At 42.5% G+C, this 24,794-nt stretch overlaps 3 protein-coding genes across 3 annotated transcripts; all 3 read right to left on the reverse strand.

Annotated features, from left to right (window-relative positions):
- Window positions 1–221: 221 nt before the first annotated feature.
- On the reverse strand, window positions 222–1,235 carry LOC132533890 (olfactory receptor 51I2-like). Its single transcript, XM_060176932.1, has one exon. It carries the CDS (start codon window positions 1,231–1,233, stop codon window positions 271–273), a length of 963 nt encoding a protein of 320 aa, XP_060032915.1. The 5' UTR covers window positions 1,234–1,235; the 3' UTR covers window positions 222–270.
- Window positions 1,236–7,662: 6,427 nt separating this feature from the next.
- Window positions 7,663–8,619, reverse strand: LOC132533965 (olfactory receptor 51I2-like). The gene has a single exon (XM_060177338.1). It carries the CDS (start codon window positions 8,617–8,619, stop codon window positions 7,663–7,665), a length of 957 nt encoding a protein of 318 aa, XP_060033321.1.
- Window positions 8,620–17,124: 8,505 nt separating this feature from the next.
- On the reverse strand, window positions 17,125–18,102 carry LOC132533891 (olfactory receptor 51I2-like). Its single transcript, XM_060176933.1, has one exon. The coding sequence runs from the start codon at window positions 18,085–18,087 to the stop codon at window positions 17,125–17,127; it is 963 nt and encodes a 320-aa protein (XP_060032916.1). The 5' UTR covers window positions 18,088–18,102.
- Window positions 18,103–24,794: the final 6,692 nt, after the last annotated feature.

The raw sequence follows: 24,794 nt of genomic DNA on the forward strand, positions 1-24,794 counted from the left end.
ATAAACCTTTGTCTTGTAATGGAAGAAAGAGACTATAATGAGTAGGTGTACTCCCACTAGCAACGACACACCGATTGCACAAATATATACTGAATTCAATAGCTGAAGATATGACTGTAAGAGAGAACTGAGACTTTTACTCTCCAGTTGGGATGAGTGTTCACTCTTGGTTGACTTGTCTGCATCAGGACTCTTAATCTGGGGTTTGTTGCTTCAGGTAAGACTTTTTGACCATGGATCTTGCTGACTCCGAGGTTGTTATCAAGATCATCAGCTCTGTCTCTTGTCCCTCAGCACCCTGAGCATGGCCTCCCTGATGGGCTTGGATTTCACACTGTAGATGACGGGGTTGAGCACAGGGGGCACCACCAGGTACACATAGGCAACAAGAGCGTGAACAATGTGGGGCAGGTGCCTCCCAAAACGGTGGATCATGGACACCCCTATGACTGGAATGTAGAAGACCAGCACAGCTAAGATGTGGGAGACACAGGTGTTGAGTGCCCGCACACGCTCTTTGGGAGAGGCCAGACCCAGCACTGTATGAAGGATGAGGGTGTAGGAGAGAACAATAAGCAGGGAGTCCACACCTACCGTGGAAAGAACTACATAGAGCCCATAGAGGATGTTGACAGTAATGTCAGCACAGGCGCATTTCATGACATCTGAATGGAAACAGAAGGAGTGGGACAGGACTATCTTGTTAGGGCAGAAGTTGAGTCGCTTCAATAAGAACGGTCCTGGGAAGAGAGAGATGGTGGCTCGAGCCACAATGGCCAGTCCGATCCTGATGATGACACTGTTGGTGAGGACAGTTGCATAGCGCAGGGGGTTGGAGATGGCCACAAAGCGGTCAAAGGCCATGGCCAGGAGCACTGAGGACTCCACCACTGAGAAGGAGTGGAGGAAGAACATCTGGACAAGGCAGGCATTGAAGCCAATGAGCCGCTGGTCAAACCAGAGCACGGCCAAGGTGGTGGGCAGAGTGGACATGGTGAGGCCCACATCCGAGAGTGCCAGCATGGACAGGAAGTAGTACATGGGCTGGTGCAGGCTGGGAGTCCTCCTGATGGCCAGGAGGATCAGGCAGTTTCCAGTGAGGGCCACGGTGTACATGGAGGAGAAGGGGATGGAGATCCAGCCGTGAAAGGCTTCTAGCCCTGGGATGCCAATCATCAGAAAAGCAGGAGGCTGGAAGAAGGAGCTGTTGGTCTGAGACTGGGAAGGGGGCATCCTTGAAAGGTGGTTGAGAGCTCCAGGAAGATAAAACCTCTTCAATCTGTGCAGAGGAAAACACATTGACAAAACTATCTGCCATTAAGAATGTTTTATGCCATGCAAACTTTTTTCACTGTGGAGAGAGAGAGAGAAAGAGAGAGAGGGAGAGGAGGAGAGAGAGTGAGAGGGAAAGGGAGAGAGAGAAAGAGAGAACTGAATTCTCTATCATTTATGATCTACTTTTGTTTTGTTATGAGGTGCTGGGGATTGAACCTAGGGCTTTATGCTTGTTCTCCATGTTCTATACAACTGAGTTCTTTTAGGTCTTTATTGATTTTTCATATTTTTCAGGGCTTCTTTTGTATTATTAACTCTTTTAGGTATTTGTATGAATCAGCTAATATGATTCTCAAATAATGCAGAATACACAGAATACTTTCATGTCTCCATAACTAAAAAAAAAAATAAAATAGATGACTGAGATGAATCAGAATTGAGTGGTTCTGAAGTGTAAATCTAGTACTTTTTTCTGTCTTAGCATGACAGTGTTTCATTAAGTGAAGCAGCATTTATTAATATTCTTTAATATGTAAATCATTTTTTAGATGATTTCATCAGCATTGTCTTTGCTGCATTTCTGTTGCATTTTGTGATATCTCATAATTGTCTCATCATTGCTTTACAATGAACTTTTAGTAGAGAAGGATGATATTTATTCTAAAGTGGAAGACATAAATTTCCCAAGACCATAAAAAGGAGATAAAAATATAGCTTCTCAGCCCTGATCAACTCTTAGAACTTGAGATGCTTTGCATTTGGAAAATTTAAGTACTAGTCCTAGGATAGTCTGTTTTCATCAATCAATTCCCAGTAATAGTAATGTCTCAAGCTGAAGAGGGAAAAAATTAAAAAAAGTACAAGGAAAGCTGGCAAAGGAAAAGAACACTTTTTTTTTATCATGTTGTTGAACATTGACTAGAATATTGAAATAGAAGTCCTTCTATGCCCTGCACAGAAAATATCATCCTGAACCACTCTAAGAAACCCTTAGAATGAAGATAAACATAGCGGATTCGAGAATCATAGCCAACCGATGAAATCAATAAGGAGAAAGATGATTAACATGAACAGGCCACAGAAGGAGCTTGTGCTCCTCAAGAATTCTGGGCCATGAACAAAGGGAAGGCCCAGCTGATACAGGGAGCTGCAGGGCTGCAGGACTGAGGGCAGAAAGCATCCTCACAGGAGCAGAAGATGCAGGGTTAAGGGGGTGGGACTTGTTCCCATTGCCCAGGGTCTTGTTGCCTTGGTGACTGTTATCTTTTACTGCATAGCTGTGTCTGGGGGAAGGTTCAGGAATAAGAAGTTTTATGACCTGTCAGGACAGGATGTGCCCCTTAGGGGTGGTGTTGGGTGGGGTGGGGACCTTCTCAAGGCCTCCTGCTATCTGGGGCTTGTCTTCTTCCTACAGTTGGGCTAGTTAAGTCTGTCTTTGTCTGAACATTCTCTCTTTTTCTTTCCTACTTCATCCCTCCTCCCTTTTCATGTCCATCGAGTATCGACTAAGGAATATTTCACTTGTCAGGAGGGCACAATATGGGGTCATAACATCTACCACTTGATAGCCTCAATATAAATAGTGGAAAATGAGCACTGTCATTATTATGGGTCTTAGCAAAGGCAGGAGATAACACTACACTGAACCCATCCTGGATCTTATTAGTCTCTTTAACCAGCTATCAGGAACAGGAGAATATCTTGTCTTCTAGGCTGGGGCACAGAGTAGAACAATGCAATCACATATACTTTAGGGTCCACTCTAGAAACATTCTAAGCACAGGTATTATAGTGACTCCCACTTTCTGTCTACAATTCTCGTCTTCTGGGATTATAGTGTCTAGTCTGATGCTGAACATGAGTATCATAAGCACACGTAAGTCTATGAATTTAGGATGACATTTTGACTAAGTCATAGAGAAACAGAGGGGAATGAGCTAAGGATACCAGATAAGAAGATTCTTATGCACATGGAACAGTAAAGGGTTAGCAGGAGTCTCTGTAGATGGCTGGGGTCACAGCAGTGCAGTAAGTAGCAAAGGCCAGAACAGCTGGGATAACACAGGTCACAGGGATGAGGGGGTTGTGCATTTATTCCTGGTGACGGTTCCTCTAGCTTCTGCCATGTGCAGGGTGACCAACTTCTGGTTTTGGGGTTGCAGCAGAGCTACAGATTGTTTTCTGTTTTCCCTGCTGAAGAATGTTGCTATGAGGGGCTCCTCAGGTCCCACCTGTACTCCTAGACTGCCCACCTTTTGTCTGGAGGAATCAGCTCTGTCTGTGAGTGTTTGGCAGCCTCTGTCACTCTAGAGTGATTGATCTGCAGAGTAATGCCTGTAACTTTAACAAGCATAGCCTGTATGGCCCCTGACCTTATTGACTGTAGGACTTCTTTCTAGTTTTTTACTCAGACCACGTCTCTGGGCTGATCTGAATGGACCGTTTTTCTTAAGGGGATAATTTTTCTTTCTTTCTTTCTTTCTTTCTAAAGCTTCCTATTTATTTGTCTCAAAGTTGTATTTAATTTTACTAGGTGTTGGGTCACATTTATTTCACTTATCTGGAGGTCACTCTTTAGTTATAAATGACTGGAGTGTGTCCCTGCTGTACAGGATCTCAATTGGTGAATAACCTGAGCTTTTGGGGGGCACATCAGACTCAGAGTAGGTCTCGAGGTAATAAGGCACTTTAGTCTCCTGGCAGTATTTGGATAAAGTAGCCGTTCATATGTTTACCTTTCCCTGGACTCTGTGGCCTTTAGTCTTTCCCCACTTTGAGGGATGAAGAGCATTTGTCTGCTAGGACACAGTCTGTGTTTCTGAATAATTATATGCCTTGGGAACTCTCTTCTCACCAGTAACATGGTCTGCTTCCTTCCTCTGTCTTGTCTGGGAGCATAGAGCTGCCATCTGTGAGTTTCTCTTGTCCTTTCTTTGCTTCTTGCTTCTGAGATATGCTTATCTCATACCCATCACCTTTCCTTCTGCTTGCAATTGATGGTGAGAGGATCTCAGAGTTAGTGATTAAAACTCCATGCTTCTCGGCAGTGCACAAAGACTGTGTCTGAACCCCTGTTACTCACCCTGCCTGCTGCCAGGGTCTTCTCTCCCTCTCCACATTCTGAAGGTGCCCAGAGAAACTCTGTGGCCAAGACACTGACTGTCTTTATACCATTGTCTGGATTCCTTAGTGAGATGCTGTCCTCTGGGTATGAGGAGGCCACAGGCCACAGCCCACAGAGGAGAGTCTCTGTTCAGGTTTTCCTGGGCAGAGTGGGAAATGTGTGAGATACTTTGTGAATTGGACAGAGTTAATAAGGGAAGTGGCATTTTGAGCCCAAGGCCGGTGTGGGATTTGCAGAGGACAGAATTAGAGTCACCATCTCTGGGGAGGCCATCTAGCCTACCACACTGACAGGCACTGTGCCTTCAGTTTTCTCCTTTCCTGAGCTCTTCACGGACACCATGTGCTCGGAACCCACAGGGAACACCAGCTGTCCTCTCCAACTGACAGTCCTTTGTTCAATTGTGACTATTTCTTTTCATTTTCTGCCATGGTTCCTTAGTTGCCCCATTTACTCAAGTGACATTTGAAAACTATTTTATTTATTATGAATATGCATCATATGACCCAGGATAACAGAGGAATAAGACATGTCCCTACGGCAGGGAGATAGGAGAGGAGCCGCTCCTGTGGACCATCAGCACCTCCATGTTTCTCTTTCAGTGTCCTTAGAGATACAGAATGTTCTAAACTGGTAACTTGTCCTGACTGTCTTGTCCCCTCCCTGGAGGTTTCTTTATTTTTGATAGAGTGAAATACATTGAAAACAGGCATGACTCTAGGACTTTAATGCAGAAGTGACTTTGTATATGTCTCTGTGTATGTATAATAGTTTAACTTGCGTGCACTTTTATGCATAATAACTACAGATGCCTAATGACATTTTGAAATTTTCCCTTCTCCTCCCCCTCCCCCTCCCCCTCTTCCCCTTCTTCTTATGCTCCTCTTCCTCTTCCTCCTCCCCTCCCTCTGCCCTTCTCCTCTTCCTTCTCCTTCTCCTCCTCCTCCCCTTACTCCTCCCCTTCCTCCTCCCCCTCCTCCTCCTCCCTCTTTTTCTGGAGCACTTCATAAATCAGACTTATAGTGGTGCTAGGGATTGAACCCAGGCCCTTTGGTGTATAAGTCTTTTTGCAGAAACGTCATGTTGTTTCCCGAGCCCTAAAGATATATTTGGAGTGTTTGGACATATTGGTGTGCATTTTACTATGCAATGATATACACAATATGTTTTCCAATTTCACAGATTTTCCAGTGAGGATTAGTTAATGCTAATATTTGGAATCATATTACTGTAATATCATTTAGCTTAGTTTCCTGAGTCAGCATCCATATCACTCTGTGTGTGTGTGTGTGTGTGTGTGTGTGTGTGTGTAGTATTCTCTTACTTGAGAGTTTTGTTTCTATTTCCTCTATGTTAGTTTCAGGTTGAACAATCATTGGTATGTTTTATTTCATGTATCATGTGGTGTCCTTAATTTTCATATCAGAAGATTATATATTGTATGTGTATATATATTGTAATCTCTGTGGCTTCACAGTTACAGTCTTATATTTGTCAGACAGAAACAGAAATAAAGTGAGACAGACATAAGGAGGGAAAGATATCACAGTACTGAAGCTGCCTCCAGTGTGGTGGGGCACTGCGTATGACAAATTAGTTCCACTTTGCCATTGTGTGAACATACTGCCCCTGGATGCTTTAAACATTTATTGGATAATTTAAAATGCATTAAAAGTCATGAAAGGTAATTTCCATATCATCAATAATATAGTGTTTAAAAATTTTACATTTATTTATTTATTTATTTATTTATTTATTTTATTTTAAACCACCAGGGTTATCCCTGGGGGTCAGCACCTACACAACTTACTTATTGCTCTTAGTGGCCATTTTTTTTCTTTCTCTTGTTCTTTTTGATAGTTCAGAGAGAAATTGAGAGAGGAGGAGATACAGAGAGAGCACTGCTTCACAACTCATGAAACATCCTCCCCCCCACAGGTGAGAATAATAGGTTTTTTTTATTACATGATATTCTTCTATAAAAAGGTTCTCTTTCCTTTCCTTTTCTTTTCTCCCCTCCTTTCCCCCTTCCCTTTCTCTCTCTCTCTCTCTCTCCCTCTCTCTCTCTCCCTCTCGTCAGTGAGGTAACTCACTGAGTAGTGCATATGCCTTGTAGAATGTGTGGCCAGGATTGAGCCGACACCATGTAGCAGTAAATCACGTCCTGAGCAGGTTCTGCTGCTGTGATGTCTCTCTCTGAATGAAAAAGTCCTCACGGGAGCAGTGAAATCATGCATGGATGAGGACTGGGCTTTACAATAAGTCAACAGGTTTCTTTTTTGGTTCTTAATTTGTTATAACCCACTGAAGCAAAATTACTTCAGTGTATTGTGTATCTCATCTGTGGATACTAGTTGTCCATTTGTACAAATTTCTGTATATTATTTTTACCTGAAACTATTGTGTTGTGCTCCTGACTGCCTTCAGACGGGAGCTACTGCAGTGTCACCTTTTATTTTTTCCCAGAGTGGCACCTGGGGGTAGCCACTACTTTGGAGTCCCAAGTTACCTGGAATGGTACATCTTATTTAGAAGCCAACAGTGCTGGTGTGTTACTCACAGCACATGACTCACTGCTACTGGTGCCACTGCTTCCAGATGTGCTCAGAGAACAGAACAGGCAAACAGAGAGCTGTTCCATTACTGATGATACTGACTTAATTTAAGTGTCTATTATCCTCCCCCCCAACTTGTTATAGCACCCTATTAAATGATTTTTTTTACATCCCATTTCTCTTTCAATTTTTAGATCTTAAAATGTTTATAGAGTCTATTGTTTGTAGCACAAGGGAATGGACATAGGAATTTGAGTTAGCTTGACAGGCCCAGTGTTCTGAGAAAGAGACCTCTGGAACTCTGCTTCACCATTCATGAAGCTTCCCAACTGCAAATGGGGAACAGGGGCTTGAACCCAGGTCCTTGAAAGGAGTAACATGTGCACTCAACCAGATGAATCACTGCCCAGCACCAAGTGCATGTTTATAAGCCTCTGTCTGCTTATGGAAGTAGTTATAAGAGGTTAGGTCTAATCTCACTGGTTCTGACACACTTCTTGCACAAGGAAATACTGTATAAAATATTTAAAGTCAATGAAAGTAAAAAGAATCAAGGCTCGTTTTTAAGCCAGGAGACTGTGGATATTCATTGACTTGTCAAACTATTGATAATAAGCCTATTTCAGGGATCTAAGACCAGGCTTGATGGGCATAAAATGTGACTGTTCATGTCTCCTGCAGACTCTGTGGTTCTTTGTGTCATCAGCCTTATCTCTTGTCCCTCAGCACCCTGAGCATGGCCTCCCTGATGGGCTTGGATTTCACACTGTAGATGACAGGGTTGAGCACAGGGGGCACCGCCAGGTACACATAGGCAACAAGAGCGTGAACAATGTGGGGCAGGTGCCTCCCAAAACGGTGGATCATGGACACCCCTATGACTGGAATGTAGAAGACCAGCACAGCTAAGATGTGGGAGACACAGGTGTTGAGTGCCCGCACACGCTCTTTGGGAGAGGCCAGACCCATCACTGTATGAAGGATGAGGGTGTAGGAGAGAACAATAAGCAGGGAGTCCACACCTACCGTGGAAAGAACTACAAATAAACCGTACAGAATGTTGACAGTAATGTCAGCACAGGCGCATTTCATGACATCTGCATGGAAACAGAAGGAGTGGGACAGGAGGGTTTTGCTAGGACAGTAATTCAGTCGCTTCAGTAAGAAGGGCAATGGAAAGAGAAATAAAGTTGCTCGAGCCACAATGGCCAGTCCGATCCTGATGATGACACTGTTGGTGAGGACAGTTGCATAGCGCAGGGGGTTGGAGATGGCCACAAAGCGGTCAAAGGCCATGGCCAGGAGCACTGAGGACTCCACCACTGAGATGGAGTGGAGGAAGAACATCTGGACAAGGCAGGCATTGAAGCCAATGAGCCGCTGGTCAAACCAGAGCACGGCCAAGGTGGTGGGCAGAGTGGACATGGTGAGGCCCACATCCGAGAGTGCCAGCATGGACAGGAAGTAGTACATGGGCTGGTGCAGGCTGGGAGTCCTCCTGATGGCCAGGAGGATCAGGCAGTTTCCAGTGAGGGCCACAGTGTACATGGAGGAGAAGGGGATGGAGATCCAGCCGTGAAAGGCTTCTAGCCCTGGGATGCCAATCATCAGAAAAGCAGGAGGCTGGAAGAAGGAGCTGTTGGTCTGAGACTGGGAAGGGGGCATCCTTGAAAGGTGGTTGAAAGCTCCAGGAAGGGTCAACCTCTTTATTATGGGCATATAAAAAAATACTGACAAGACATTTCATATTAGAAATTGGATCAACAACAGTAGAGAATATTCCATCCTCCGAAGGGAGGCTGGACAACATACTCTGTCTTCCACTTGAAGAAGATGGGTCCTGAAATTGGGACAGCTTAGAACATTCCTACTCATGACCATAGAATGTGAGCTCAGATCTACAAGGATGCAGAGGTCACATAGGCTCCCGTGCTGAACATGGGCCCCAGATCAGATCAAGTTGATGGGATTTACAGTCAACAATATTTATACCCTTTCCCATCTTTGGTGGCTACTCTCTTCTAATTTAGCTTTCTTTCTTTCTTTCTTTCTTTCTTTCTTTCTTTCTTTCTTTCTTTCTTTCTTTCTTTCTTCCTTCCTTCCTTCCTTCCTTCCTTTCTTCCTTCCTTCCTTCCTTCTTTCCTTTCTTTCTTTCTTTTTTTTTGCCAGGCCTTGGTGCCTGCACCATGAATCCACTGCACCTGGAAGTCATCATTTTTTCCCTTTTGTTACCCTGGTTGTTTTACCATTGTTGTGATTATTATTGTTGTTGTCATTGATATCGTTGTTGTTGGATAGGACAGAGAGAAATGGAGAGAGGAGGGGAAGACAGATGGGGGAGAGAAAGACAGACACCTGCAGATCTGCTTCACTGCCTGTGAAGCGACTCACCTGTAGGTGGGGGTCTGGGGGCTCGAACCGGGATCCTTCTGCCAGTCCAGGCGCTTTGCGTCACATGCACTTAACATACTGCGCTACCACCTGACCCCCTCAATCCAGCTTTCTACCTCCTTTTTCAGCCATGACATCATCTCCCCAGACAAAAACATGGGTCCATCTGCATATCACATGTCAGGTTCAGGAAAAAACTAGTGTAGTCATGGGCCCTTTTGAATATCACTAAAATAGGCCTACTAGTTATCTGTAAAATGGAGACCTCCAAATCTTCATCTGCAATATTCTAGTCTTTAGGTTCATGATCAGTCAACAATTTGTTTGACTTTATATGTTAACTCTTTTTCAGCCATCAGGTTCCTGATGCTACCATGATGCCAACCGGACTTCCCTGGGCAGATGACCCCACCAATGTGTCCTGGAACCCCGATTCCCCAGATCCCCATCTCAACAGAGAAAGAGAGAGACAGGCTGGGACTATGGATTAACCTATCAGTGCCCACGTTCAGCAGGGAAGCAATTACAGAAGCCAGACCTTCTGCCTTCTGCATCCCACAATGACCTTGGGTCTATACTCTCGAGGAATAAAGAATAGAGAAGCTATGAGGGGAGGGGATGGGATACAGAGTTCTGGTGGTGGCAACTGTGTGGAATTGTCCCCCTCTTATCCCATGTTTTTGTCAGTGTTTCCTGTTTATAAATGAAAATAAAAAAATCAATACTAAAAAATGAAAAAAAAGAGAATCCTATTTATGCTGTACAAACTTTATCATGAATTATTTTCCATTTTTAAAGTTCTCTGTATAATTTACCTTTATATAGATTCTTCTAGTTGTGGACATTCAAAATTTCTGCTATGTTGATGATAAATCATAAATGAATGAATACTTCAGATTAATGTATATTCTTATGAAATATTATTTGTGTTTGCTTTGGAATGTTCAGAAAAAAACTTGTAGATATTAGATTAGATAAGAATAGTGGTGAATTCAGTGTCTACTGAAATTTAATTTGTTAAAACTGAAGATGAGTTTTTATCTGGAATAAATATCACAATTCTTGTCTTTTATCTTTTTTGAACTGATTTATATGTTATCCAGTAGTTCACACTACTTCCATTTCTTCCTCTCCTTTCTTTCTTTCTTTCTTTCTTTCTTTCTTTCTTTCTTTCTTTCTTTCTTTCTTCCTTCCTTCCTTCCTTCCTTCCTTCTTCCTTCCTTCCTCTCTCTCTCTCTTCCCCCATCCCCATCTCTCTTTTTTTCTTTGTTTCCTTCTGAATACTGCTCAGCTCTAGCTTATGGCGGTACTGCGAATTGAACCTCGGATCTTTTGTTTCTCATGCATGAAATTCTCGTTTGCACAACCATTATGTTATCCCTCTCAGCACCCCACACTCTTCATTCCTTGTTTTAGATCTTTTCTTTATCCTCTCATTGATGCTTAAGTTTAGGCATTTGAGTATTTGTCTAACATGTTGTTCTGGTCATAAATAGATGGATCTAAATGACAGATTATGTTGAATTTTAGAGGAAGCTTAGAATTCACAGGGGTCAAATTCCCATCAGACTAATGACTTAAATTAAAATCAACTCATATAATAAGCAATTTCACTTTTCTGTCCGGATTTGTTCTTCTTTTTTCCCTTTTTATGCCTTTTTTTAAAATTTATTTTTCCTTCTGTTGCCCTTCTTAAAAATTGTTGTTGTAGTTATTGTTGCTGTTATTGATGTCCTCATTGTTGGATAGGACAGAGAGAAATGGAGAGAGGAGGGGAAGACAGAGAGGGAGAGAGAAATATAGACACCTGCAGACCTGCTTCACCGCCTGTGAAGCGACTCCCCTGCAGGTGGGGACCTGGGGGACTCGAACCGGGATCCTTACACTGGTCCTTGTGCTTTGCACCACATGTGCTTAACCCGCTGCACTACCTCCCAAATCCCTCTTTTCGTGTCTGGATACTATGTGTGTCTTACGAAGGTCTGACCCTGGGAAGGTAATCTGTCGGACAAAAAAGACAATTTTTTTCCCCTGTTCTTTTTCTTAAGTGACTATTTTAAAAGCCAAGATGGCTTGACATGTTTCATTTTCTCCCCAAAGGCCAAAAACAATGCATAGATCACTTAAATTTGAAGTCATAACTGACCTGGTCTTCACCAATTATCTTCAGGACATTAAAGACACAAAAATATTTTAATGCTATAGCTCAACTTAAAAATAGCATAGGGTAGATAGTAAGTAAGGGAATGTAAGTAAGTAATTCTCAAGTAAGGGAATGCCAGACCCATGCAATGATATAAACAGTGATTCAGAAGAACTCATCTAAATTAAATGATACTATATAAGAATAAAACCCAAACATTTGCATTAACTTTCCTCATTGGAAAATTTGTGAAAATTGAAAACATATTGGTCATCTCATTGTGTTAGTAATATACAAAACCTCTTGATTCTGAAGTCATAATGGTCTTGATCTTCAAGAATTATCTTCAGGACATTAAAGAACCAAAAATATTTTGAAATTATAGTTCTTCCCAGAGGAATAATTGACCCCCAATTTAACCTGGTAGGCTTCTGTTACCTTGTGAGGGGGTATCTGGGGAAGTCAGGCTGTCTGGAAGCAAGGGGACAAATGAAAGTACTATGCTTTTGATTTGATTTATTCCAAACCCTAGTGGGGACCTCTCTCTCTCTCTCAACAAGAATTGGTATTCATGTAATTTCATGAGACATTTTCAATACAGAGTTTTGAATCCTTTTGTAATCTATAAACAAGGAGATACTGTCACAGTCTCTTCTAACTCAGAAATATGTGAAGGACAATGTCCTAGTGTGAGTCCATACCTTAAGAAAACATTCAGAATTGTGTGGAGTTGTACCCCTCTTATCCTATGTTTTTTGTCAGTGTTTACTTTTTTATAAATAAAAATAAAAAAGAAAATATTCAGGAGGCCAGGTGGTGCTGCACCAGGTTAATCACCAATAGTACTAAGCACAGGGACCTGAGCAAGGATCCAGGTTCAAGCCCCTGGCTTTCCATGTGTAGGGGGATGCTACACAAGTGGCAAAGCAGGTCTGCAGGTGTCTTTCTCTCTCCCTTTTTGTCTCCTCTCTACCTCAATTTCTCTCTGACCTGTCCAATAAAAAAGGAAACAAAAATGGCTACCAGGAGCAGTGGATTCATAGTGCTATGCCTAGCTCCAATGATAACCCTGGAGGCAATATGTGTGTGCGCACGCACACACACGCACATATTCAGCTCACCTGCAGACAACACTCTTGGAGGGATCTCTAGAGATCCTCCTACTCTTACCCAACTTAGAGGGATGAAAGAGATTTAGGTGGCAGTCTATGTTTCTGAAGAATTTTTTGAAGTGGGAAATCTCTTCTCACCAGTAGTGTGATCTCCATCCACCTTCCTTCTTATCATGGTGCACAGAGCAGATGTCTGTAAAGTCCCTTTATACTTCTTTTCTTCCTGATTCTGATACCTACTTATCTAGAACCTTAGTTATCTCTTCTTTTTGATTGCAGTTGACAGTGAGGGGATCTCAGAGTTACTGATTAAAACTTCATCGTTCTCAGCAGTGCACAAAGATTGTGTTTGAACTTCATGTTACTCACCTTGCTTGCTGCCAGGGTCTTGTCTCCCTGTCCACATTCTGAAGGTGCCCAGAGAAACTCTGTGGCCAAGATACTGACTGTGTTTATACCACTGTCTGGATTCCTTACTGAGATGCTGTCCTCTGAGGATGAGGAGGCTGCAGGCCACAGCCCACAGAGGAGAGTCTTGCTCAACTTTTCCTGGGCAGAGTGAGAAATGTGTGAGATACTTCGTGAGTTGGGCAGAGTTACTAAGGGAAGTGGCATTTTGAGCCCAATGCCATTGTGGGATTTGCAGAGGACAGAATTAGAGTCACCATCTTTGGGGATGTCACCTAGTCTACCACATTGACAGGCACTGTGCTTTTAATCTTCTTCTTTCCTGAGCTCTTCAAGGACACCAAATGTTCATGAACCCACAGGAAATACCAGCTGTCCTCTCCAACTGACAGTCTTGTGTTCAGTTCTATCCATTTCTTTTCATTTTCTCCCATGGTTCCCTAGGTTGTTCACTTAGTTTAAACAGCCTCACTTCCTTTAATGACATTTAATTAACTAGTTAAATAATTCATCATAGATAAGTGAATCTATGTTTTTTTACTTTTTTGTTTATTTCACGTTATATGAGACAGAGGAATTTAGAGGGGTGGCTAAAGTAGAGCAGAAGAGAAACGGAGACATCTGCAGCCTTCCTTCACTGCTATTGCGTCTTCTACCTGCCCGTGGACTGGAGCTTTGAATCAGGGTCCTTGTACATGGCTATGCGTGCACTCAACCAGATACATTGTTTTTCCCCCATGTGACACTTCGAAGTTCTATTGCATTTCTTAGGCATATGCTTCATATGACCTAGGATAACAGAGGAGTAACAAGTGTTCCCAAGACGAGGAGTTAGGACAGGACTCACTGCTGTGGACAGTCAGCACCTTCTATTTCCATGTTTTTAGAGATGCAGAATGTTTTTCCCTGGGAAAACTTTTCCTTGCTGTCTGTTCTCCTTCCCAGAGTCTTCCTTGCTTTTGATAGAGTGAAATATATTGAAAACAGGAAAAGACTCTAGGACCTTAATGCAGAAATTCGTGTGTTTGTGTGTGTGTATGTGTGTGTGTGTGTGTGTGTGTGTGTGCAAAAGTTTATTCTGGTGTACTTAATATACATAGTATGTGCACCTGTCTGATGAGATAATCTGAGTGACTAGATAATATGCATCTAGTTTTTAATACATAATATATTTTCAAATATATATTAATCATCTTTAGGGCCTCACTGTGTCTGGCCTCCTCTTCAGTAGAAAGAGAGAGACATAGACAGATTCAGGGAGAGAGGTGAACACTGCACAGCACTGAAGCTTCCTCCAGCTGGGTAAGGGCTCCATGCATGACAAAGCAGGTGTACACTACGGGTGAGCTAACTTACCACTTGCATTTCAGAAGTTGTGTTGATCAGATCATCCTCTTGTTGACTAGGTTACCTTTGATAACTTGCTTAAAATAAAAATTAGCATTGTGTTGTTCTTAAGATGTTGATGATTTTATTTTTAAATTTTTATTTATAAAAAGGAAACACTGACGAAACCATAGGAGAAGAGGGGTACAATTCTACACAATTCTCACCACCAGAACTCCCTATCCCATCCCCTCCACTGATAGCTTTCCTATTCTTTATCCATCTGGGAGTACAGACCCAGGGTCATTCTGGGGTGCAGATGGTGGAATGCCTGACTTCTATAATTGCTTCCCCGCTGAACGTGGGCATTGACAGGTTGATCCATGCTCCCAGCCTGTCTCTCTCTTTCCCTAGTGGTGCAGGGCTCTGGGGAGGCAGGGCTCCAGGACACATTGGTTGGGTCATCTGCCCAGGGATGTCCAGTTGTCATCATGGTAGCATCTGGAACCTGGTGTTTGATAAAAATGTTAACATATAAAGCCAAACAAATTGTTGACTAGGCATGAACCTAAAGGCTGGAATAGTGCAGATGAAGATTTTGGGGTCTCTGTTTTGGAGATAGCTCATAGGCCTCTTTTAGTTATATTCCAAAGGGCCCATCACTGTACTAGTTTTTTCCTGAACCTGACATGTTATATTCAGGTGGACCCATGTTATTGTCTGTGGAGATGATGTCATGGCTGGAAAAAGGGCTAGAAAGCTGGATTAGGGCAGAGAGTGCCTCACAAATATGGCAAAGGTGTATGAATATTATTGAGTGTAAACCCCACTGACTTAATCTGATCTGGGGCCAATGTTCAGCACAGGAGCCTATGTGATCTCTACATCCCTGTAGGTCTGATCACACATTCTGTGGTCATAAGTAGCAATGTTCTAAGCTGCTCCAATTTCAGTACCCATCTTCTTTTTTTTCTTTTTATTTATTTATTTGTTTAAAAAGGGAGACATTAACAAAACTGTAAGATAGGAGGGGTACAACTCCACACAGTTCCCATCACCAGATCTCTATATCCCATCCCCTCCCCTGATAGCTTTCCCATTCTCTATCCCTCTGGGAGCATGGACCCAAGGTCATTGTGGGTTGCAGAAGATGGAAGGTCTGGCTTCTGTAATTGCTTCCCTGCTGAACATGGGCACTGACTAGGATCCATCTTCTATAGGCGGTAGACAGAATATGTTATCCAGCCTCCCTTTGGAGGATGGAAAATTTTCAACCATTTTAATCCACATTGAGGTCAAGGTCCTATGGGGGTCCACAACGGGGTCCATTGTATTGTTCCTAATGGAGATGACTAGTGACAATGGAGAGAGGGATCTATTCAAGGTCTAGGTCCATCATGTCTGTGTGGGAATCTCAGGACTCCCTGACTAGGGCTCCAGATGATGGTGGCCTGATAGTGACTAAAGACTCATCATTAATGTATGCCAGTCTCTTGCCCTTATTCAGCTTTTGTAGTCCTTACTTTGATAAGGTTAGCTTTGGAGTGAGTGAGGGTAGTATAATAGGAACTAGGTGAGGAGGGTATGTAGGTCTAAGTAGAAACTATTTCATTAGGTACATTAATGTGTCTTTTTAGGTCTTTCTTCTTGCTTGTTTCATTTATTGACTAACTGCAAACTATTGTGCACTATTGTTTTCAGGTATATATTTTGCCCTAATTTATAGATATATGTGTATATATGTACCATCTCATGGGACCTGGTCTATATCTAGGTTTTAGGACTAATGATTTTGTTATTATCAATAACTTTCCATTTATCTTGCTTTCTGTTTAATCAATTAGCTGTACACGGATACTTTGAGAGCATGTGAATATTCTGTCATTATATCCTTTTAAAATTTATTTATCACTAGATTTAAATAGAAAGATATTGAGATGGGAGGAGCTGAGAGAGAGAGAGAGGGAGGGAGAGAGAGAGAAAGAGAGAGAGAGAGATAGAGAGAGAAAGAGAGAGAGAGAGGTTCTTGCAGACCCACTTCACCACTTGAGAAGCTTCCTGCTTAAAAATTGGAACCAGGGGCTTGATCCTGGGTCCTTGTGCACTGTAATGTGTATGTTCGACTAGATGCAGTATCTGCTACCCCCACTATGTTCTTGAAGCATCTATTGACTACTTTTACATGCATTACAAGCCACACAAGGTCATTTCTAGATCAGCAGTAACATAGTGTTTATTCCACGGAATTCTGTTATTTCCATGGACAAAAGACAACACTCATTGAGCAGATCATGTGCCTTGCTGGAGGTGTAGCCCAGGTTTGAGCAGACACCGTGCAGCAGTGATAACCAGCCTTGAGCAGGCTCTGGTAATATGCTATCTCTTTCTTTCTATGAATAGATACAAGCAAAAAAGTGGCTTTCCTTGATTACTCTTAGCAAGAAAGTGAGTCTCTTTTGAGTTTTTAGTGCCCACTGAAAACAAATATCCCAATCCTGCTTTATTCTGCAAGTGTGGCTTATAAACCTTTGTCTTGTAATGGAAGAAAGAGACTATAATGAGTAGGTGTACTCCCACTAGCAACGACACACCGATTGTACAAATATATACTGAATTCAATAGCTGAAGATATGACTGTAAGAGAGAACTGAGACTTTTACTCTCTAGTTGGAATGAGTGTTGACTCTTGGTTGACATGTCTGCATCAGGACTCTTAATCTGGGGTTTCTTGCTTCAGGTAAGACTTTTTGACCATGGTTCTTGCAGATTCTGAGGTTGTTATCAAGATCATCAGCTCTGTCTCTTGTCCCTCAGCACCCTGAGCATGGCCTCCCTGATGGGCTTGGATTTCACACTGTAGATGACAGGGTTGAGCACAGGGGGCACCACCAGGTACACATAGGCAACAAGAGCGTGAACAATGTGGGGCAGGTGCCTCCCAAAACGGTGGATCATGGACACCCCTATGACTGGAATGTAGAAGACCAGCACAGCTAAGATGTGAGAGACACAGGTGTTGAGTGCCCGCACACGCTCTTTGGGAGAGGCCAGACCCATCACTGTATGAAGGATGAGGGTGTAGGAGAGAACAATAAGCAGGGAGTCCACACCTACCGTGGAAAGAACTACATAGAGCCCATAGAGGATGTTGACAGTAATGTCAGCACAGGCGCATTTCATGACATCTGCATGGAAACAGAAGGAGTGGGACAGGACTATCTTGTTAGGGCAGAAGTTGAGTCGCTTCAATAAGAACGGTCCTGGGAAGAGAGAGATGGTGGCTCGAGCCACAATGGCCAGTCCGATCCTGATGATGACACTGTTGGTGAGGACAGTTGCATAGCGCAGGGGGTTGGAGATGGCCACAAAGCGGTCAAAGGCCATGGCCAGGAGCACTGAGGACTCCACCACTGAGAAGGAGTGGAGGAAGAACATCTGGACAAGGCAGGCATTGAAGCCAATGAGCCGCTGGTCAAACCAGAGCACGGCCAAGGTGGTGGGCAGAGTAGACATGGTGAGGCCCACATCCGAGAGTGCCAGCATGGACAGGAAGTAGTACATGGGCTGGTGCAGGCTGGGAGTCCTCCTGATGGCCAGGAGGATCAGGCAGTTTCCAGTGAGGGCCACGGTGTACATGGAGGAGAAGGGGATGGAGATCCAGCTGTGAAATGCTTCTAGCCCTGGGATGCCAATCATCAGAAAAGCAGGAGGCTGGAAGAAGGAGCTGTTGGTCTGAGACTGGGAAGGGGGCATCCTTGAAAGGTGGTTGAGAGCTCCAGGAAGATAAAATCTCTTCAATCTGGGCAGATGAAAACACATTGACAAAAATATCTGCCATTAAGAATGTTTTATGCCATGCAAACTTTTTTCACTGTGGAGAGAGAGAGAGAAAGAGAGAGAGGGAGAGGAGGAGAGAGAGAGAGAGGGAAAGGGAGAGAGAGAAAGAGAGAACTGAATTCTCTATCATTTATGATCTACTTTTGATTTGTTATGAGGTGCTGGGGATTGAACCTAGGGCTTTATGCTTGTTCTCCATGTTCTATACCACTGAGTTCTTTTAGGCCTTTATTGATTTTTCATATTTTTCAGGGCTTCTTTTGTATTATTAACTCTTTTAGGTATTTGTATGAATCAGCTAATATGATTCTCAAATAATGCAGCATACACAGAATACTTTCATGTCTCCATAACTAAAAAAAAAATAAAATAAATGACTGAGATGAATCAGAATTGAGTGGTTCTGAAGTGTAAATCTAGTACTTTTTTCTGTCTTAGCATGACAGTGTTTCATTAAGTGAAGCAGCATTTATTAATATTCTTTAATACGTAAATCATTTTTTAGATGATTTCATCAGCATTGTCTTTGCTGCATTTCTGTTGCATTTTGTGATATCTCATAATTGTCTCATCATTGCTTTACAATGAACTTTTAGTAGAGAAGGATGATATTTATTCTAAAGTGGAAGACATAAATTTCCCAAGACCATAAAAAGGAGATAAAAATATAGCTTCTCAGCCCTGATCAACTCTTAGAACTTGAGATGCTTTGCATTTGGAAAATTTAAGTACTAGTCCTAGGATAGTCTGTTTTCATCAATCAATTCCCAGTAATAGTAATGTCTCAAGCTGAAGAGGGAAAAAATTAAAAAAAGTACAAGGAAAGCTGGCAAAGGAAAAGAACACTTTTTTTTTAATCATGTTGTTGAACATTGACTAGAATATTGAAATAGAAGTCCTTCTATGCCCTGCACAGAAAATATCATCCTGAACCACTCTAAGAAACCCTTAGAATGAAGATAAACATAGCGGATTCGAGAATCATAGCCAACCGATGAAATCAATAAGGAGAAAGATGATTAACATGAACAGGCCACAGAAGGAGTTTGTGCTCCTCAAGAATTCTGGGCCATGAACAAAGGGAAGGCCCAGCTGATACAGGGAGCTGCAGGGCTGCAGGACTGAGGGCAGAAAGCATCCTCACAGGAGCAGAAGATGCAGGGTTAAGGGGGTGGGACTTGTTCCCATTGCCCAGGGTCTTGTTGCCTTGGTGACTGTTATCTTTTACTGCATAGCTGTGTCTGGGGGAAGGTTTAGGAATAAGAAGTTTTATGACCTGTCAGGACAAGATGTGCCCCTTAGGGGTGGTGTTGGGTGGGGTGGGGACCTTCTCAAGGCCTCCTGCTATCTGGGGCTTGTCTTCTTCCTACAGTTGGGCTAGTTAAGTCTGTCTTTGTCTGAACATTCTCTCTTTTTCTTTCCTACTTCATCCCTCCTCCCTTTTCATGTCCATCGAGTATCGACTAAGGAATATTTCACTTGTCAGGAGGGCACAATATGGGGTCATAACATCTACTACTTGATAGCCTCAATATAAATAGTGGAAAATGAGCACTGTCATTATTATGGGTCTTAGCAAAGGCAGGAGATAACACTACACTGAACCCATCCTGGATCTTATTAGTCTCTTTAACCAGCTATCAGGAACAGGAGAATATCTTGTCTTCTAGGCTGGGGCACAGAGTAGAACAAAGCAATCACATATACTTTAGGGTCCATTGTAGAAACATTCTAACCACAGGTATTATAGTGACTCCCACTTTCTGTCTACAATTCTCGTCTTCTGGGATTATAGTGTCTAGTCTGATGCTGAACATGAGTATCATAAGCACACGTAAGTCTATGAATTTAGGATGACATTTTGACTAAGTCATAGAGAAACAGAGGGGAATGAGCTAAGGATACCAGATAAGAAGATTCTTATGCACATGGAATAGTAAAGGGTTAGCAGGAGTCTCTGTACATGGCTGGGGACACAGCAGTGCAGTAAGTAGCAAAGGCCAGAACAGCTGGGATAACACAGGTCACAGGGATGAGGGGGTTGTGCATTTATTCCTGGTGACAGTTCCTCAAACTTCTGCCCTGTGCAGGGTGACCATCTTCTGGTTTTGGGGTTGCAGCAGAGCTACAGATTGTTTTCTGTTTTCCCTGCTGAAGAATGTTGCTATGAGGGGCTCCTCAGGTCCCCCCTGTACTCCTAGACTGCCCACCTTTTGTCTGGAGGAATCAGCTCTGTCTGTGAGTGTTTGGCAGCCTCTGTCACTCTAGAGTGATTATCTGCAGAGTAATGCCTGTAACTTTAACAAGCATAGCCTGTATGGCCCTGACCTTATTGATTGTAAGGCTTCTTTCTAGTTTTTTACTCAGACCACGTCTCTGGGCTGATCTGAGTGGACCGTTTTTCTTAAGGGGATAATTTTTCTTTCTTTCTTTCTTTCTTTCTTTCTTTCTTTCTTTCTTTCTTTCTTTCTTTTTTTCTTGCTTGCTTTCTTTCTTTCTTTCTTTCTTTCTTTCTTTCTTTCTTTCTTTCTTTCTAAAGCTTTCTATTTATTTGTCTCAAAGTTGTATTTAATTTTACTAGGTGTTGGGTCACATTTATTTCACTTATCTGGAGGTCACTCTTTAGTTGTAAATGACTGGAGTGTGTCCCTGCTGTACAGGATCTCAATTGGTGAATAACCTGAGCCTTTGGGGGGCACATCAGACTCAGAGTAGGTCTCGAGGTAATAGGGCACTTTAGTCTCCTGGCAGTATTTGGATAAAGTAGCCTGTTCATATGTTTAACTTTACCTGGGTTCTGTGGTCTTTAGTCTTTCCCCACTTTGAGGGATGAAGAACTTTTGTCTGCTAGGACATAGTCTGTGTTTCTGAATAATTATATGCCTCTCTTCTCACCAGTAACATGGTCTGCTTCCTTCCTCTGTCTTGTTTGGGAGCATAGAGCTGCCATCTGTGAGGTTCTGTTGTCCTTTCTTTGCTTCTTGCTTCTGACATATGCTTATCTCATACCCATCGCCTTTCCTTCTGCTTGCAATTGATGGTGAGAGGATCTCAGAGTTACTGATTAAAACTCCATGCTTCTCGGCAGTGCACAAAGACTGTGTCTGAACCCCTGTTACTCACCCTGCCTGCTGCCAGGGTCTTCTCTCCCTCTCCACATTTTGAAGGTGCCCAGAGAAACTCTGTGGCCAAGACACTGACTGTCTTTATACCACCGTCTGGATTCCTTAGTGAGATGCTGTCCTCTGGGGATGAGGAGGCCACAGGCCACAGCCCACAGAGGAGAGTCTCTGTTCAGGTTTTCCTGGGCAGAGTGGGAAATGTGTGAGATACTTTGTGAGTTGGACAGAGTTAATAAGGGAAGTGGCATTTTGAGTCCAAGGCCATTGTGGGATTTGCAGAGGACAGAATTAGAGTCACCATCTCTGGGGAGGCCATCTAGTCTACCACACTGACAGGCACTGTGCCTTCAGTTTTCTCCTTTCCTGAGCTCTTCACGGACACCAAATGTTCATGAACCCACAGGAAATACCAGCTGTCCTCTCCAACTGACAGTCTTGTGTTGAGTTCTATCTATTTCTTTTCATTTTCTCCCATGGTTCCCTAGGTTGTTCACTTAGTTTAAACAGCCTCACTTCCTTTAATGACATTTAATTAACTAGGTAATTAATTCATCACAGATAACTGAGTATTTGCTTTATATTTTTTTATTTATTTCACGTTATATGAGACAGAGGGTGAATAGAGAAGGTGAAGTAGAGAAGGAGAGAAACGGAGACATCTGCAGCCTTCCTTCACTGCAATTGCGTCTTCTACCTGTCCGTGGGACTGGAGCTTTGAATCAGAGTCCTTGTACGTGGCTATGTGTGCACTCAGCCAGATACACCATTGTTTGCTCCCCATGTGACACTTCAAAGTCCTATTGCATTTCTTAGGCATATGGTTCATATGACCTAGGATAACAGAAGTGTAAGGAGTGTTCCTAAGATGAAGAGTTAGGACAGGACTCACTGCTGTGGACAGTCTGCACCTCCATCCTTCTATTTCCATGTCTTTAGAGATACAGAATGTTTTTCCCTGGGAAAACTTTTCCTTGCTGTCTGTTCTCCTTCGCAGAGGCTTCCTTGCTTTTGATAGAGTGAAATATACTGAAAACAGGAAAAGACTCCAGGACTTTAATGCAGAAACTCTGTGTGTGTGTGTGTGTGTGTGTGTGTGTGTGCGTGTGCAAAAGTTTATTCTGGAGTACTTAGTTTACATAGTATGTGCACTTGTCTGATGACATAATCTGAATGACTAGATATATACATCTAGTTTTTAATACATAATATGTTTTCAAATATATATGTATCATCTTTAGGGCTTCACTGTGTCTGGCCTCCTCTTCAGTAGAAGAGAGACAGACATAGACAGATTCAGGGAGAGAGGTGAACACAGCACAGCACTGAAGCTTCCTCCAGCTGGGTGTGTGCTCCGTGCATGACAAAGCAGGTATACACTATGGGTGAGCTATCTTACCACTTGCATTTCAGAAGTTGTGTTGGTCAGATCATCCTCTTGTTGACTAGGTTACCTTTGATAACTTGCTTAAAATAAAAATTAGCATTGTTTTGTTCTTAAGATGTTGATGGTTTTATTTTTAAATTTTTATTTATAAAAAGGAAACACTGATGAAATCATAGGATAAGTGGGGTACAAGTCTACACAATTCTCACCACCAGAACTCCCTATCCCATCCCCTCCCCTGATAGCTTTCCTATTCTTAATCCATCTGGGAGTACAGACCCAGGGTCACTCTGGGATGCAGAAGGTTGAAGGTCTGACTTCTACAATTGCTTCCCCGCTGAACATGGGCATTGACAGGTTGATCCATACTCCCAGCCTATCTCTCTCTCCCCCTAGTGGAGCAGGGCTCTGGGGAGGCAGGGTTCTAGGACACATTGGTGGGGTTATCTGCCTAGGGAAGTCAGGTTGGCATCATGGTAGCATCTGGAACCTGGTGGCTATAAAAAAAACCCTAACATATAAAGCCAAAGAAATGTTGACTAATAATGAATCTAAAGGCTGGAATAGTGCAGATGAAGATTTTGGGGTCTCTGTTTTAGAGATAGCTCATAGGCCTATTTTAGTTATATTCCAAAGGGCCCATCACTATAGTAGTTTTTTCCTGATCCTGACAAATGATATGCAGGTGGATCCATGTTATTGTCTAGGGTGATGATGTCATGGACAGTAAAAGGGCTAGAAAGCTGGATTAGGGAAGAGAGTGGCTCCCACATATGGCAAAGGTGTATGAATATTATTGAGTGTAGATCACTGACTTAATCTGATCTGGGGCCAATGTTCAGCACAGGAGCCTATGTGAGCAGCTGTTATTCCAGGAGCACCACTAGACACAGTGCCTTTCATCACCCTTGCAGCTTATGGTCTAATTGGGTGACAGAGTTCTCCGTCTATGCAGGAGACGAACACATTCTAGTGAATAACCTGGAAATGCACATTAATTAGGACAGGAGTTTCTGAGAACTGAGGCTTATACTTGACAGAAAAGTGAATAGAAATGAGACATACGTGTGTGTGTGTGGCGGGGGGCGGCAGGGGGATGTTACAGGCAAAGTACATGGTGCTTGGTAAGACCAGGGCCAGACAACAGTTTCAGCTGATAGTTTTTCTGGCTCTGATGTACTCAGACAGAAAATATATGTAATGCTAAACCCAAAGGGAAGAATCAATTTCCATAATTTCTAGATACATAAAAATGGAGAGTTTTGCTGATTTTAATTTCCATTTTATATTACATTTAAAGTACCGTGGTTAAATACCTTTACTTTTTAAAGAAAAGGGCATAATGCAGAGTCTTTATAAAGTTTGTGAATCTTTTTTTTTTTTGTCTCCTGCTGATTTCCTGTGCACCCCATCTTTCCCTTGTATTGACAGATGATTACTTTTCACTGTGTCTGTTTTATTTCTTCCTGTACTACAGTAGACTGTGGAGTTCTCTAAGGAGACATTTGAGTCATTCATTACCGAAGATATTGGAGCTTAGGCACAGATCAAATGAATGGATGTGTAATTGATAGAGTTGTAAGAACAGGAAGTCTTTACTGGCATTTATGGTATATTAGGTATAAATATACAATTTGACTCTCCCAACAATTCTACCAGCTGGGTATTATAATGTTCCTGTTAAATTGCAGAGGAGACTGAAGCAGACTGAGGTTAATGATTTCTGCTTACACTGATGCATACAGACACCTTTAACGATGTGCTTACTGAATTAGATAAAAAATTTCTTATTTATTTATTTCTTTTTGTTTTTTTGTTTATTATCTTTATTTGATAGAGACTGCCAGAAATAAAGAGGAAGGGAAATATAGTGAGGGAGGGAGATAGAGAGACACCTGCAGCCCTGCTTCACCACTTGTGAAGCTTTCTCTGTGCAGGTGGGAATCATAGGCTTGAACGCTGGTCCTTGTGCTCTGTAACATGTGTGCTCAACCAGGTGTGCCACCACCCACACTCTCATTCATTTATTTCTATGAATACTCAAATGCAGACTTTCAAAGGGCAAGATCATGTGTCAACTATTTATGTGTTCCTTGTGCCTCGTATGGTGTCTGAAA

This window comes from Erinaceus europaeus, chromosome 17, assembly GCF_950295315.1.
Source record: "Erinaceus europaeus chromosome 17, mEriEur2.1, whole genome shotgun sequence".
Classification (NCBI taxonomy): domain Eukaryota; kingdom Metazoa; phylum Chordata; class Mammalia; order Eulipotyphla; family Erinaceidae; genus Erinaceus; species Erinaceus europaeus.